The sequence below is a fragment of the Lipotes vexillifer genome, unplaced genomic scaffold (genome assembly GCF_000442215.2).
Source record: "Lipotes vexillifer unplaced genomic scaffold, Lipotes_vexillifer_v1.1 scaffold173, whole genome shotgun sequence".
Lineage (NCBI taxonomy): Eukaryota > Metazoa > Chordata > Mammalia > Artiodactyla > Lipotidae > Lipotes > Lipotes vexillifer.
Window position 1 is genome coordinate 1,560,134 of NW_006770924.1, and position 14,103 is coordinate 1,574,236.

The window sequence follows — 14,103 nt, forward strand, 5'->3', positions numbered from 1 at the left end:
TATATGTTATGTATGTGAATGACAGAGACTGTGTGTGACCTACAAAGCCTAAACTTTTATAGCAAAAATGTGCTGATCCCTTTATAGAATTAACTCATTCAATAACATGTCTATTTTGGGACTTCCCTGGTGGTCCAGTAGCTAAGACTCCGTGCTCCCAGTGCAGGGGGCCTGGGTTCGATCCTGGGTCAGGGAGCTCTGTCCCACATGCTGCAACTAAGAGTTCACATGCCACAACTGAAGATCCCGTGTGCTGTAACTAAAGATCGTGTGCAGCAATGAAGATCCCACGTGCTGCAACTAAGACCCGGCACAGCCAAATCAATAATTTTTTTTAAAAAAATTAAAACATGTCTATTTTGAGTACCTCCTTTTTTTTTTTTTTTTCCCAAAGTTAAGTTCTTAAATGTGTAGAGTAGTGAGTATGTTAGAGCATGAGCCAGCCACTTGGGGGGGATTTTGGAAGTTCTAGCTGTGGCCCTGCTCCTCACAGATAACCCCCATGCCCTGGCTTCTTGTCTGAGAACCTGTGTGATTAGACTAGGTGCTCTCTGAGAGTGAAAACACGTTGGGATGGATGTGAGTGTCCCTGATGAATCAATGGGAAACACCTGCCAGGGGAACTGGAGGAGGTAGTTGATAATATGGTTTTCCTACCCTGGAAAGGATGCGTCGTTCTACCTGGCCTGGGTATTTCTGCTGCAGCAACAGGAAGGGGGACTGAGGTGTATTTCCCATCACTTAATTGAGGTGGGGAATAAAATAGGTCACAGTCAACAGAAAAACATGTATTCAAAGCTAAAAGAAATGTGCTGGCCATGCTGGTTGTTGCAGTGAGATGTTTTTAATTCCTCTTAAACCTCTTTTTAAGCATCTGTTGAGGAATGTTAAATCAACTGGAGAATTTCTGGTGTCATGTTGCCTAGAACCAATATTGTTTAGTCCTATGGATGCCTCAGGAGACTTTCACTTTCTGGCACTGGCGTCGGCATCCTTGTGATGCTCTTGGACTGACTTTGACTTGAACCCCTTGCCTGATGCAGTTAAAGCACCAGACTCTAGCTTCTAAGCCACTGGATCACCCACTTCTTTGCGCCGCCTGCTCATACATAAAACTCCTTTCCCTTCTTTGTGCCTTTCTGATAAAAGGAAGTTGGATGTTAGGGATCTTTAATTGTGTCTGAAAAATAAACCAACAGAACAGCATGTTTGGGACTGATATTATGGTGAGATGTCAAAGTAAACTTGAAATAGAGATCCTTCCTCCCCAAACCCCATCTCTAAGTCCCGTTTTATTGCAGACCACATAAAATCAAAGTGCTGGAGCACAGCTGCTCTGAAAGCTGAAGGTCCTCATGGTTATGGCTTTCTTTGGAAACTCATCCCCACCAGACTTGCAGTTAATGAAAATATTTGCTTTGCTTGATATAAACAAAGTTTATGGGCAGAATTTGTAATTAGGAAACTCTTTAATTCTCTTTTACCCCTCAGTCCCCAATTTCTCTTGTGTCACTGAAGAATTCCAAGTATTTAAGAAAATAAACCCTCTCTCAGTAATGAGCTCACTGTTTTATTTCTGATGTTGTCATAAAAGATGCATTTCTCCCTCATTTTGTGTCCTCATCCAGATTAAGTGACCTGAAATCTGAGGTTTGTTTGTTTTCGGTCAGAGATACTCGTGTGTGAGTAGGAAAAGACAGTGCCTTGTCACAGCGCCTGCTCCCATCAGGCCATCCCATAGCTATTTGGGTACCCAGGTTGGTGATTTAGGCAGTGTAAGGGCAGCCACAGGGCAGGGTAGCTTTCTTCAAGCCACATGAAAAACCAGTGTCTCCTCTTTAAGGCCCCCCACATTCTGTGTGTGTAACTCCCTGGGGCTGTGGCCTCAGTGCTTTCCAAGTTCTCGTCTGTCTCCTAGGGTTTCTTGTGACACATCCAGGGATCAGATGACCAGGCACCATTCTTGTAGGTACAGCACCTGCTTGCATTCCTAAGATGAGACGGAGGTGGTGGTGGGGACTGGTCATGAGAACCTGATATTGGACCAGAGAAAACAACTGTCCCTTCAACTGTCCCAAGTCTCAGCATGGTGGACCTTCAGCCCCAGTGGGAGTTGGCATTGTGGTGCACCCCCCGTTCTGCCTTAAGATCTGTTTCCTCACCAGACTGTTGAAGGGGAAGCAGCTAGGAAGCTTCACGCCCTGGCTTAAGACGCCAAGGAGGAGGTTTTTGAAAGATTTCAGGCCTGTCCACGGCGGCGTTAAGAGATTAGCTCCTGGGTCCTGGGAATTGGTGGTGATGGTATCTTATAGTGCAGGCTCGGGAAGCAGGGTGGCCAAGGGTTGTAAGAGGACCAGAGTGGGAGACACTGCAGTTCACTTGGACTTAGGAAGTAAGGATCTCCATTAACTCCTTCCTTCCTATTTCCCTCCCTCATGGGCAGAAAGTCAATTTATTTGTCTTGGGTGTTTACATAATGTCCTTGTTTTTGAAAATTCTAGTGAGAGTTTCCTGGTAATTCTCGTTGTTTCTTCAAATGTCAGTCATTTGGATATTTAGTTTCCCAAGTTTATTAAAACCCCTTCAAGCATAGCTGGCCCAGCTGAGACTGAAATTACCTTTCTGATGGTGCCAACTTATGCCTTGTGGAACCTGTGGGTTTTCTGTTCACAGCTCTGCTTGTTTTGAGTTGCCTTTGAAAGCCGTGCATGAGCCTGTTTGCCTGTTTTAAATGCCCCCTGGTCTGTGGAGCGGGTAACTCTCTACTTCAGCGTGCCTCCTAACATGAAAAACAAGTACAGTGATGCCATTGGGAACTTGACAGTTGGGGTTGCATCCTTTTTGAGTATTGTACACAAATATCTGCAAAAATTGAGTTCCCACTTGGCTAGACAAACGGTTTAAGTTCAAATCCAGGCCTCGATTTTTTGGAGTCAGGAAGGCGTGGTAAACTTTCATCAGTTGGATAACTTTCATCAGAGAGAAAAGTTTGCTTGTGGAGAACTTTCTATACCTTTCCAGTTCTGCTGTATATAATTCAGAGCTTAAAGATGCTTTTTTAATCATCAGGAAAATGATTTACCTCTTCTTGCAGCATCTCAGTTGCTTCTTTGTATATACCTGGGGGTAAGGAGGAAAGCATGTCATCTGAGTACTTGAGGACTGGCTGTATTTTTTCAGAGGTGCTGGTCCTAGCCGATGTAGTCCCTTCCTTGTGTCCTCTCTACCCTGCAATTGCCTCCTCTGTATTTTTTTTTAAATATGTCTACCACCCTAGAATATTTAATTCCCCCCCCCCCCTTTTTTTTTTTTTGCTGCACCACGTGGCTCGCAGGATCTTAGTTCCCCAACCAGGGATTGAACTGATGCCCTCGACAGTGAGAGAGCAGAGTCCTAACCACTGGACTGCCAGGGAGTTCCCTAGAATGTTTAATTTCGTTACAGTAAGCTTGTTTGTCCTTAAGTTCATTTAGGGGTTGAATACTGAGGAGAACCTGCTTCATCAGTGAGCCACGGTTCCAGTCTCATGACTAAGGGTTTGGGCTGCTTGAGTTGTAGGACGGTGGACTCTGTGCCATGCGGAGTATGAAGTGAATGGGATGAGAGAAGAATCTTAAAAAAAAAAATTCCACACACACGTACGGCATATGGGAATTCTAAGAATGTAGTTCTTAGCAATTAAATTCGCATCTAGCTATCACGGATGGCCTAACCTGAGGTTTTCTCTCTCCACTCCAGGAGGTGACTTTGGTCTGGAGATTTCCCCTCCAGTCCTGCCCCCTGGCCATGGTGGTGAGTTTTCTGTGAGCAGCCTTCCAGTGGCAGAGGATGCCTACAGGGTGAGCTTGGCCAAAGGTGTCTCCATGTCTCTGCCTTCGTCACCTCTGCTGCCTCGACAGTCTCACTCTGTGCCATCAAGATCAACCAAAAAGTCCCCAGGTAAGCAAGCAGCAAGACAGCCCCCAAACTACATGTATTGGAATTAGGCAGAACTAGTGCTTATAAGAAATCTTCTGGGAGAAGGTTTTTTTCTTTGTTAACGGTAACTTCTCGAAGAAGGGAATCTTTAAAAAAAAAAAAAAAAAAAAAAAAAAAAAAAAAAAAAAAAAAAAAAAAGATGATTTGAACAGATTGATTTCTTTAGTTCAACCTATATATAAACTATTTTGATTGCCCAGGCTGTACTTTTATAAAGATTCATGTTATCAATATTAACCATCAGTTTTGTTTTCTTGTTCACAAATTAGGGAAACGCTATAATCTAAATTCATTGTGGTATGTTTAAAGGTTATGGATTTTGGCAAGTGTAATCTGACCACAGTCTGTTAATTTCCACCCAGCGCTATCTACTGATGTCTTTCCTTGATTACATCATCCAGCATTTGAACAGCTATAAAATTTAATTGTTGGTGAAAATTCAGACTTGTAAAGGGGTGGAACAAGGGACTTATGGATTACTTGTATGAAGTATTTTGGCTTCCCTTATTATTACCAACTTTTTGCACTTAACTTTACCAATAAAAACTCAAACATTATTTAACTTGAATCAGATGTGAGGAAGGCCTTTCCAAAATAATGATACATGGAATCATAAAAGTTCTTTGATCTTTTAGGTTTTCTGAGTATTTGTTTACTGAGGGCAAGATAAATTGGGGCCTTACTGATCATATGCCACTGTAAGAATTGTTCACATTTACACATAAACATGTTTGGAATTGATCTAAGATATGCTCTGGGACTGTGAAATTGGTATCTGTTTTTCTAATCTCCTGAGTGAGTGTATTACTTGAGATGTTATATGCATTATTTCTGAATCATTGAGTGGATATTTGCAGTTTATGTGGGGTAAAATTAAGAGCGCAAACCTTAAGCTCTGAATGTTAGAAATGGTGCTGTGAATTGGTGAGTGTCCAAAGTCTTTTATTCTAGAACTTTCTTACTTTGGACAACATTGTTTACAATCCAGTCATTAGCTGGAACTTGGAAACCTCTTTGGTATGAAGTGATTTCCTGTGCCAAGGAATCTGACCTGTTTATCAGTATTTGGGGAAATTCCTGGAATGTCCTTTCTTCTTTTGCCCTCCCCCTACTGCTATGTCTCTTTGTCAGATTTCTTCTCTTCTTTCAAATTCCAGTTCCCACACTGCCTCTTTTGCCGGTTACCCCACTGGAGTTACTTCTTTTTACAAATTGTGCACAGCATTTTACTTTTATTCTTATTAGCTTCATCATTTGTCCTTTTTTTCTTGAATTAGTGTGTATGTGCTTCCTATGTCTGATGGTTGAGGGACGGGCATGATGTCTTCTCCAAGTATACCTCATCTATATAAAACAGATAATAGAGGTTTCCCTCCTATAGTCTGTGCTACTGCAGATGAATTGATGGTGCTTGGGCCCTAGGATTGGCGAATACCTGAGAGACTCTGGGGAATGCTGCATTTCAGATATAGTTTTATTAATTAAAAAATCAGTGTTAGTTTTAGTGGGACTTCAATCTTTAAAAATTTTTTTCCAGCTTTATTGAAATATAATCAACCCATGACATTGTAAGTTTAAGGTATACAACGTAGTGATTATATATATATATATATATATATATATATATGTATATATATGTATATAAAATATATATTACAGACTGATTACCACAATAAGGTTAGCTAACATATTCATCACTTCACAGTTACTATTATTTATTTTGTGGCATTTTAGGGGGACATCAGGTAGCAGTGAATGGCATGGCAAGCTTGGGCAGAGTGGCAAGCCAGAAGAGTCTCATTTAGGCTGCAGGCACACCTGCAGAGAAATCCCTGACAAGGCCTCGTCTCCTCTGTCCTGACCAAATTAGATATCTTTGGTTTTAGAGAAAATATCCCAAAGTTTGTTTTTCTCCATAGGAATAAATTTATTTCTACTAAGGTCTTTGCAAGGCCTTATGAATAGAAGGGAGTAGTTAGCTCTGCAACATTCAGCGTTTTAATGGGTTGAAGGAAATATTCTCCATATTAGATGCTTTTGGTCCAAATGATAATTAAATACACTAAGCAGATTTCTCTTTGGTGAGGCAGTGTTTGTGGATTGCCCAAATTTGTACATCAAATCAGTGTCTCACAGTGTTAATTTGGTTTCATTATCTTAGTAATTTTAATTCGAAAAGGAAAGTTAAAGGCAGAGATGTTTGCTTAAAAATGGCAGTGACTCAGGATGCATCAGACAGTAAACAGTGTTTTTTCCAGTGTCGAACACACACAGATTTCTGTTTAAACCATATTGTTGGAAAAGTATCCAGAGTCCTAATGTTCTACCTGCCTATAATATTAGTTGACATACGGTTGTGAACATGCACTGGATTTTAAAATAGCCATCTATTTAAAAAGCTAGCACTGTTGTTGCTAATGATACAGTAAACAAGGTGTGTGCGCAGAGCCCGTAGGTAGAGACCCGCCCCCGCCTACCCCACCCCTCTCTTTTCCCTCCCCATCTGGCTTTGCTTCAGGAGCACATCATCTTTCAGCCCCAGCTCTGAAAGATGCTGACTTCTGTTCTCATTTGTAAGATTAGACGCCTTTTTCTTTTGTTTAAGGCAAAAACAAAATGAAAAATACTGCACCAAGAACCAAACCTGTTTTACTTGTTTGGGTAGAACGTCTTCACTAATTGATGCTAATCAAGAAACTGTTGGCCCGAAACTATTATCCTAGCAAAGGTCAAATACTGTAAACTCCTGTCACAGGCACTCAGCACAGCCTGCATTAATAAGGAAAGTTTGTATACTAGTATACTTGGTGATTGGCTCCTGGGCCATGGGAACTCAGGACCAGAGAAAATGTCGTTAATGTCGCAGTGATGTGACCCTGCATTTCACATGACTTGAGTTTCTTACGTTCCACTTACATTGCTAGTTATTATTTTTATTAACTCTCCTTCCACCTTGCTCCACCTTATTTATATGTTTTTCACTGCTAGTCGGAAGATTCAGTTTCCTGAGTACTGGGTCACAGTTTTTGGTTTTTTTCTAAATGAAACATAAATTTTCTGATAATGAAAACAAGGATCAGTATCCATTAAGTAGGTCTGTGGCTGGTACAAGCCTTTTTGGATTAAGAATTCATTAATATTTGTAATGCATTCTTTGGTCTCCCAGAGAAGAGCAAGCCCATTTCCTGTGGATTGTTTATTAGTAATATAATTTGTTACTTTATATTTGGATTACATTTCCCAGATCACTTTGGGCCCATTATGGAACAATCAAAATGAGGCACAGAGCAACCATTTAAAACACTGTGAATGGAGTAAAACAGCAGATGGTGAAAAGTGGGTGATACTGCTTTTCTCATCCTCGCTTGTATGGGGAGGCTGGTGATAGTCATCCCCCCTTATTCGTGGTTTCTCTTTCTGTGGTTTCAGTTACTCGTGGTCAATCAGTGTCCAAAAATATTAAATGGAAAATTCCAGAAGTAAACAATTCATAAGTTTTTTTTTTTTGGCTGTGTTGGGTCTTAGTTGGGGCCTGTGGATCTTCGTTGAGGCACGTGGGATCTTTCGTTGCAGTGCGCGGGCTCTTCATTGTGGTGCGCGGGCTTGTCTCTAGTTGTGGCCTACCCAGCCTGGCGGGCTCCAGGGCGCGTGGGCTCTGTAGTTGGTGGCACGCGGGCTCTCTAGTTGAGGTGCATGAGCTCAGTAGTTGTGGCGCGCAGGCTTAGTTGCCCCGTGGCATGTGGGATCTTATTTCCCCGACCAGGGATCAAACCCGCATCCCCTGCGTTTGAAGGCGGATTCTTTACCACTGGACCACCAGGGAAGTCCCAACAGTTCGTAAGTTTTAAATTGTGTGCCGTTCTGAGTAGCTCACGTGATGAAGTCTCGCTCTGTCCTGCCCAGAATGTGAATCGTCCCTCTGTCCAGTGTGCCCTGCCCATTAGTCTCTGCATAGCCCCCCTCAGTCATCAGATCCACTGTTGTGATATCGAGGTGCTTGGGTTCAAGTAACCCTTCTTTTACTTAATAAAGGACCTGAAGTGCAAGAGTAGTGATGCTGGCAGTTCAGTTATGCAAAGAGAACGGTTTCTAAAGTGCTTTCCTTTAAGTGAAAAGGTTCTTGACTTAATAAGGAAAAATAAAATCATATGCTGAGGTAGCTAAGATCTATGGTAAGAACGAATTTCCTATTCGTGAAATTGTGAAGAAGGAAAAAAATGTGTGTTAGTTTTGCTCTCGCACCTCAGACTGTAAAAGTTATGGCCACGATATGTGATAAGGGCTCTAGTTAAGATAGAAAATGTGTTAAATTTGTACAGTAAGGTACTTTGAGAGACCCCATTCTATTTTATTGTTAGTCACTGTCGTTAATCTCTTACTTTGCCTAACTTATAAATTAAACTTTATCATAGGTATGTGTGCATAGGAAAAAACCCTATAGTATACATGGGGCTCAGTACTATCAGCAGTTTCAGGCATCCACTGGGGGTCTTGGAACGTATGAGCGGAGCTGCTGTATTTGCATCTCTGCCATCTCCAGTCCCAGTTCTGTGTCAGTTGACAGAGCTGATGCAGCAGTTTTGAAAACCCCTCTGGCTGTCTGTTTCTTTAAGGGAAAAACCTCAAAGCTGACAGGCTGTAAAGTGGAAATCATTCTGCCCTTTGATTCTTGGACCATGAATTAATGTCCACCAAGGCCCTCCTTCCCTCACCCTGCTGGAGTGTTTCTTGTAGAAAATTTGGAAATCCCAGTGTAGAGACAGAACTATGCTTAGTGTTCTGATTTTCTAGTTTTTTTTTTTTTTTCAATCGATTCTTCCTAAACCCAGGACCACACGCGCTTTGCCATTTTTCACTGAATATTATATCATGAGCACGTTCCAGTTTGCATGAAGAACTTGACATTCAATGTCCATTGTTTCAATATTCCGTAATTGATTTTTAACTAATTTCTGGCTGTTAGATATTTACATTATTTTTCAGTTTAAAAAAATTGTAGTGTGAGCCAAGATATTTTGTTTTTGCTATTAAATACCTATGAATTTTTAATTTTATAAATGTATTTTATTTTATTTTTGACTGTGTTGGGTCTTCGTTGCTGCACGTGGGCTTTTCTCTGGTTGTGGTGAGTGGGGTCTACTCTTCGTTGCGGTGCGTGGGCCTCTCATCGCGGTGGCTTCCCTTTTGCGGAGCATGGGCTCTAGGCGTGCAGGCTTCGGTAGTTGAGGCACATGGGCTCAGTAGTTGTGACGCACGGGCTTAGTTGCTCCACAACATGTGGGATCTTCCTGGACCAGGGCTCGAACCCGTGTCCCCTGCCCTGGCAGGCGGATTCTTAACCACCGCACCACCAGGGAAGCCCGAATTTTTAATTTTAGATGTGATAAAATGCACATAATAAAATTTCCCATCTTAACCATTTTTAAATGTACAGTTTAGTCATGTTACATACACTTACATTGTTGTGCACCCAGTCTCCAGAACTCCCCATGTGAATATTTTTGTTCAGTAACTTTTACATATGTCTGATCTCTCAAGAGTGGCAGGTTCCCAGAAATGGAAGTATTGCACTAAATGGACTACATTTTTATAGATTTAAAGATTCTTGGTACATACTGCCCAGTCACTTTACAAAAAGCTGCATTGATTACACATTCCCTCCAGCGTTCTTTGAGTGACCTCCTTTTGAAGTCAGCATCTTCAGGGGACAGTCTTGAGTGGATGGTGCTAGTAGGGTGCTTTGTCAGGCCTCGCTGTGGACCACTGAGAATTAGCAAGAAGAGGCTGAGAGTAGTCGTTCTGTAACCCTCCTCTTTTGAACTTCCCTTCTGTCTGCGCTCCTCAATTTCCATTTTTTCTTTCTTTCCACGGTACTATGGCAGGGGAATTATCACAGCTGAGTCAGATCAAGTTCATAGTCAGAACCACACTCAGCTGGCTTCCATTTTTAGCTACTGCCGCAGTCTCTGTTCTGTGTGCGGACCTTGGAGGATCACTGACAGGTTGGGGTTGGCAAGGCCTCTAGGGCACAACCAGTCAGGCCTCTTTGCAGATACGGAAGCATCATTACGGAACTTGCCCCAGTGTGCAAGTTAAGGTAGAGGCTGCCCTAAGTCCAGCCCCCTGCCCTAGCACGTTCTCCTATGCCAGTGCTAGTCTGCATTGTTCTGTCTGCACATTGCTGACACATGAGCTGTAGGTGATATGGCACTGTGTTCTGGTTGCATGCCCGAGGGGAGGCTATAGGCTGGAGGTTGTGCACACAAGCATCTGTGAAGCTTCTTCCTAGGGAGGTGGAGGATAGCACAGGGAACACACAGTCTCAGCACAGGTCTGCTGGAAGAACCTGCTAGTTCTCAGTCCTGCTGTCACCTCTGAGTGGTCAGGTCACAATCAGGGCTCTGACCTTCAGCAAGGACGGTTCCTCCTGCTGTGGTGAACTGGACAGCTCTCTTTGTTTCCTTCTGCAAACTTGTTATATGACCGCCTACTCCAAGGAGCCGGGCGGCCCTGCCTGTACCTTACTGCTCCATGCAGCCATGACCAGGACATACTTTGTTGTTCTGCGCTCACACACAGACCTGTGTGCGTTCAGTTTGCTCCACTGTGAACTTAAGGACCTTTGAGTGCCGTTAATTCTCCTGCCTGTGAATCCTGGTTCACCCATACACGATTTGGCTGTACCATGCGATCATGCCCAGGAATTTTAAAGAAGACTGCTTTAAAATTTAAAGCAGCCCTTTAAAAAAGGGTCCTACCTTCAGAGATACTGATTTAGTGCATGTGAGGTATGGCCTGGGCATTGGGATTTAAAAAAAATCTTCCCAGGTGATTCTAATATGTAGCAAAGTTTGAGAACTTTGGTAAGGAATATGTGATTATATGATAAAATTCCTTTTCAATGAAGGTAGATGTAGATATTATCTTTATTTTTTAAATTTTAGAATATTTCTGGAGGAAAATTCATTACAAAAATGTACAGAACAAGGTACAGTAAATCTTGGTCCCTTCCACCCCCTGTGCCCCTAAGAAGACAACCATTTCTGACACTTGGTTGAATTTCTGTTTTTTTTTCTTTCTTTATTTTATTTATTGGCTGCGTTGGGTCTTTGTTGCTGTGTGTGGGCTTTCTCTAGTTGCAGCGAGTGAGGGCTACTCTTTGTTGCGGTGTGTGGGCTTCTCATTGCAATGGCTTCTCTTTGTTGCAGAGCACAGGCTCTAGGCACTCAGGCTGCAGTAGTTGTGGCACGTGGGCTCAGTGGTTGTGCCTCACGGGCTCTAGAGCGCAGGCTCAGCAGTTGTGGCACACGGGCCTAGCTGCTCCGTGACATGTGGGATCTTCCTGGACCGGGGCACGAACCCGTGTCCCCTGCATCGGCAGGCAGACTCTTAACCACTGCGCCACCAGGGAAGTCCGGTTGAATTTCTTTCCTGCCTTGTTTCTGTAGTGAATAAACGATAGTATTTGCCCACTCCTCCTAGCATTGTACATGTAAGACGATCCCAGTTTCCCACTAAGGAACATTCATATATATTAATATTTAGAAGCCTCTTTATATTTTCATTGGATAGGCTTTAACTCTAGGATTACTAGTTGAGAAGTTTTTTGATTAATGTTGTGAATGGATTATTATATACTTAATGGTCATTTGTACTTTTTTCTTTGGGGAATTCTTGTGGTATTTGTCTTCTGTTCTACTGGAGCAATATAGAGTTCTTACTGAATTACCACAGCTTTCTTCTTGTTTGTTTTAAGGCCATCAGTCATGTATGTTATTCAGAAATTTTCCCAGTTCATGATTTTCTATTAGGTTTATAGTGTTTTATGACTCACAAAAGTTTTTTGTTCTTTCAATTAAAATTTACATATTTTTCCATTATCATTTATCCCTTTGCATTTTTTAAAAAACAGCTTTATTGGGATATTTTGCATATCATATAATTCATCCATTTAAAGTTTACAGTTCAGTGTTTTTAGCATTTTCACGGGGTTGTGCATCCATTGCCACAATCTAATTTTAGAACATTTTTATGTCCCTTCAAAAAAAAAAAATCCATTTGCATTAGCAGTTACTCCACATTCCTCCCTCCCTCCAGCCCCCGACCCCACAGCCCTAAGCAAACACTAATCTATGTTTTCTTCCTTTATGGATTTGCCTGTTTGGGGCATTTCGTATAAATAGAATCATATGATATGTGGTCTTTTGTGACTGGCTTCTTTCATGTATGTATTATATATGCACGTTTTTTAATCCATTCTTCAGTTTATGGACGTTTGAGTTGTTTCCACTTTTTGGCTATTATGAATAATGCTGCTATGAAGATTTGTGTATGCATTTTTGTGTGATTGTAGCTTTTCATTTTTTCTGGGGTACGTACCAAGGAGTGGAATTGCTGGATTAATATGATAACTCTATGTTTAACCTTTTGAAGTACTGCCAAATTATTTTCCAACATGACTGCACTATTTTGGATTCCCAGCTGTGGAGAATGAGGTTTCCAGTTTCTCTACATCCTTGCCAACTCTTGTTATTATCAATATTTTTGATTGTAGCCATTGTAGTACATGTGAACTGGTATCATTATAATTGTAAGAATTCTTTGTGTGTTCTAGATACAAGTTATGCAATATGCAGACATTTTCTTCCATTCTGTGCTCTTGATACTATTGTCATAAGTGCAAAAGTTTCAATTTTTTTTTTTTTTTTTTTTTGTGGTACGCGGGCCTCTCACTGCTGTGGCCTCTCCCATTTGCGGAGCACAGGCTCCGGACGCGCAGGCTCAGCGGCCATGGCTCAAGGGCCCAGCCGCTCTGCGGCATGTGGGATCTTCCCGGACCGGGGCACGAACCCGCGTCCCCTGCATCGGCAGGCGGACTCTCAACCACTGCGCCACCAGGGAAGCCCGAATTTTATAGTTTTAACTCTTACATTTAGTTCTGGACCCTTTTTAACTCCATTTTTTTGTGAACGGTGTGTGGTAGGGGTCATCTTCGTTCTTTCACATTAGGAAGGATATCCGGTTGTCCCAGCACCATTTATTGACAAGTCGATTCTTTTCCTGCTTAACGGACTTTGAGTGATCAAGTCACTGTTGTGCCCAGACCAGCCCTTCTGTTCCACTTCCCCTTGGCTTATTCTCCTCCTTCTGCCTTAGGTCAAAAGTTTCTCTTTCAGAGTTGACCTCAGGTGTGCCTTGCATCTGTTGCTTCATCCAGCCTTCCTTTATGTCTCTCCTTTTCCCTATATGAGAACAAACTTACTGTTCCAAACACCTGTAGCACTGTGCTTCCTCCTCCCTCTGCACTGCCTTTCATGGCGTTTCTCTGCCTTGACATTCCGTGAGCTCCTTGTCTTTGGATCTTGCCTTTGTGTTTCCCCTTGGATACTTGGAAACAGGATCTAATCACTTCCTTCAGACAGTTACGCTGGTGATGGGGCACTGGTATGCACCTATTAAAATGAGTAGGATGTTAGTAGTCCACCTTCACCAGTTCCGTGTGATTGGTTGAAAATCAGGAAAGCAATTCAAATTGCAGTACCTTGCATTTGTAAAGCTGGGAACTATACCTTTCCCCATATCTAGAGAGAACTGATGCTTAATTAAGGTCCTACCTCTCTCAGGACTTTGCTATGATCAGGGATGGGCAAAGAGGAGTATGTTGGAAACTGGGTCAGCAGCCTTCTCATGCCTCCTTTTCTAGGTTCCTGTCACTCTTTTACTTTCTTGGGCTTCTGGCATTTTTTTGCTGCATGTTTCCCACCACCTGCAGTTAATGATGACTGGAGGTTTTACCCAGTCATACTTTACGGCAGTGTCAGGTGCACCCTTCGGTGGTGTCAGATGGCGGCTAGAACAAACCAAGTGCTGTGCTCAGAAATGAAGGTTTTTACCTTAAGAAAATAGATGGGAGCAGAGGCAGTGGCGGTGGGAACCTCTTCTTTTTGATCATTTCTGATTCACAGAGAAACATAGAAGTCACAGAAGCCCATGGAAGCTATCGCACCCCTATCTAACATGAATGAAAGTTAGTGAGTGGTCAAAACCGACAGGAAGGAAGGATTGATGTTCCAGCCTGAATCCTCAAATTTGTAGTGAAGCAAGTCTGTGGGTGGGTCAGCAGGA

The 14,103-nt window shown here is 42.3% G+C and overlaps 1 protein-coding gene across 1 annotated transcript in view; it reads left to right on the plus strand.

The window, feature by feature from the left end:
- Positions 1-3,576: 3,576 nt before the first annotated feature.
- TANC1 (tetratricopeptide repeat, ankyrin repeat and coiled-coil containing 1) overlaps positions 3,577-14,103 on the plus strand; it is a 127,689-nt gene continuing 117,162 nt past the window's right edge. The window contains exons 1-2 of the mRNA XM_007446459.1: positions 3,577-3,583; positions 3,739-3,939. Coding sequence (XP_007446521.1) covers positions 3,577-3,583; positions 3,739-3,939 — 208 coding nt within the window. The remainder of the gene's footprint in view (positions 3,584-3,738; positions 3,940-14,103) is intronic.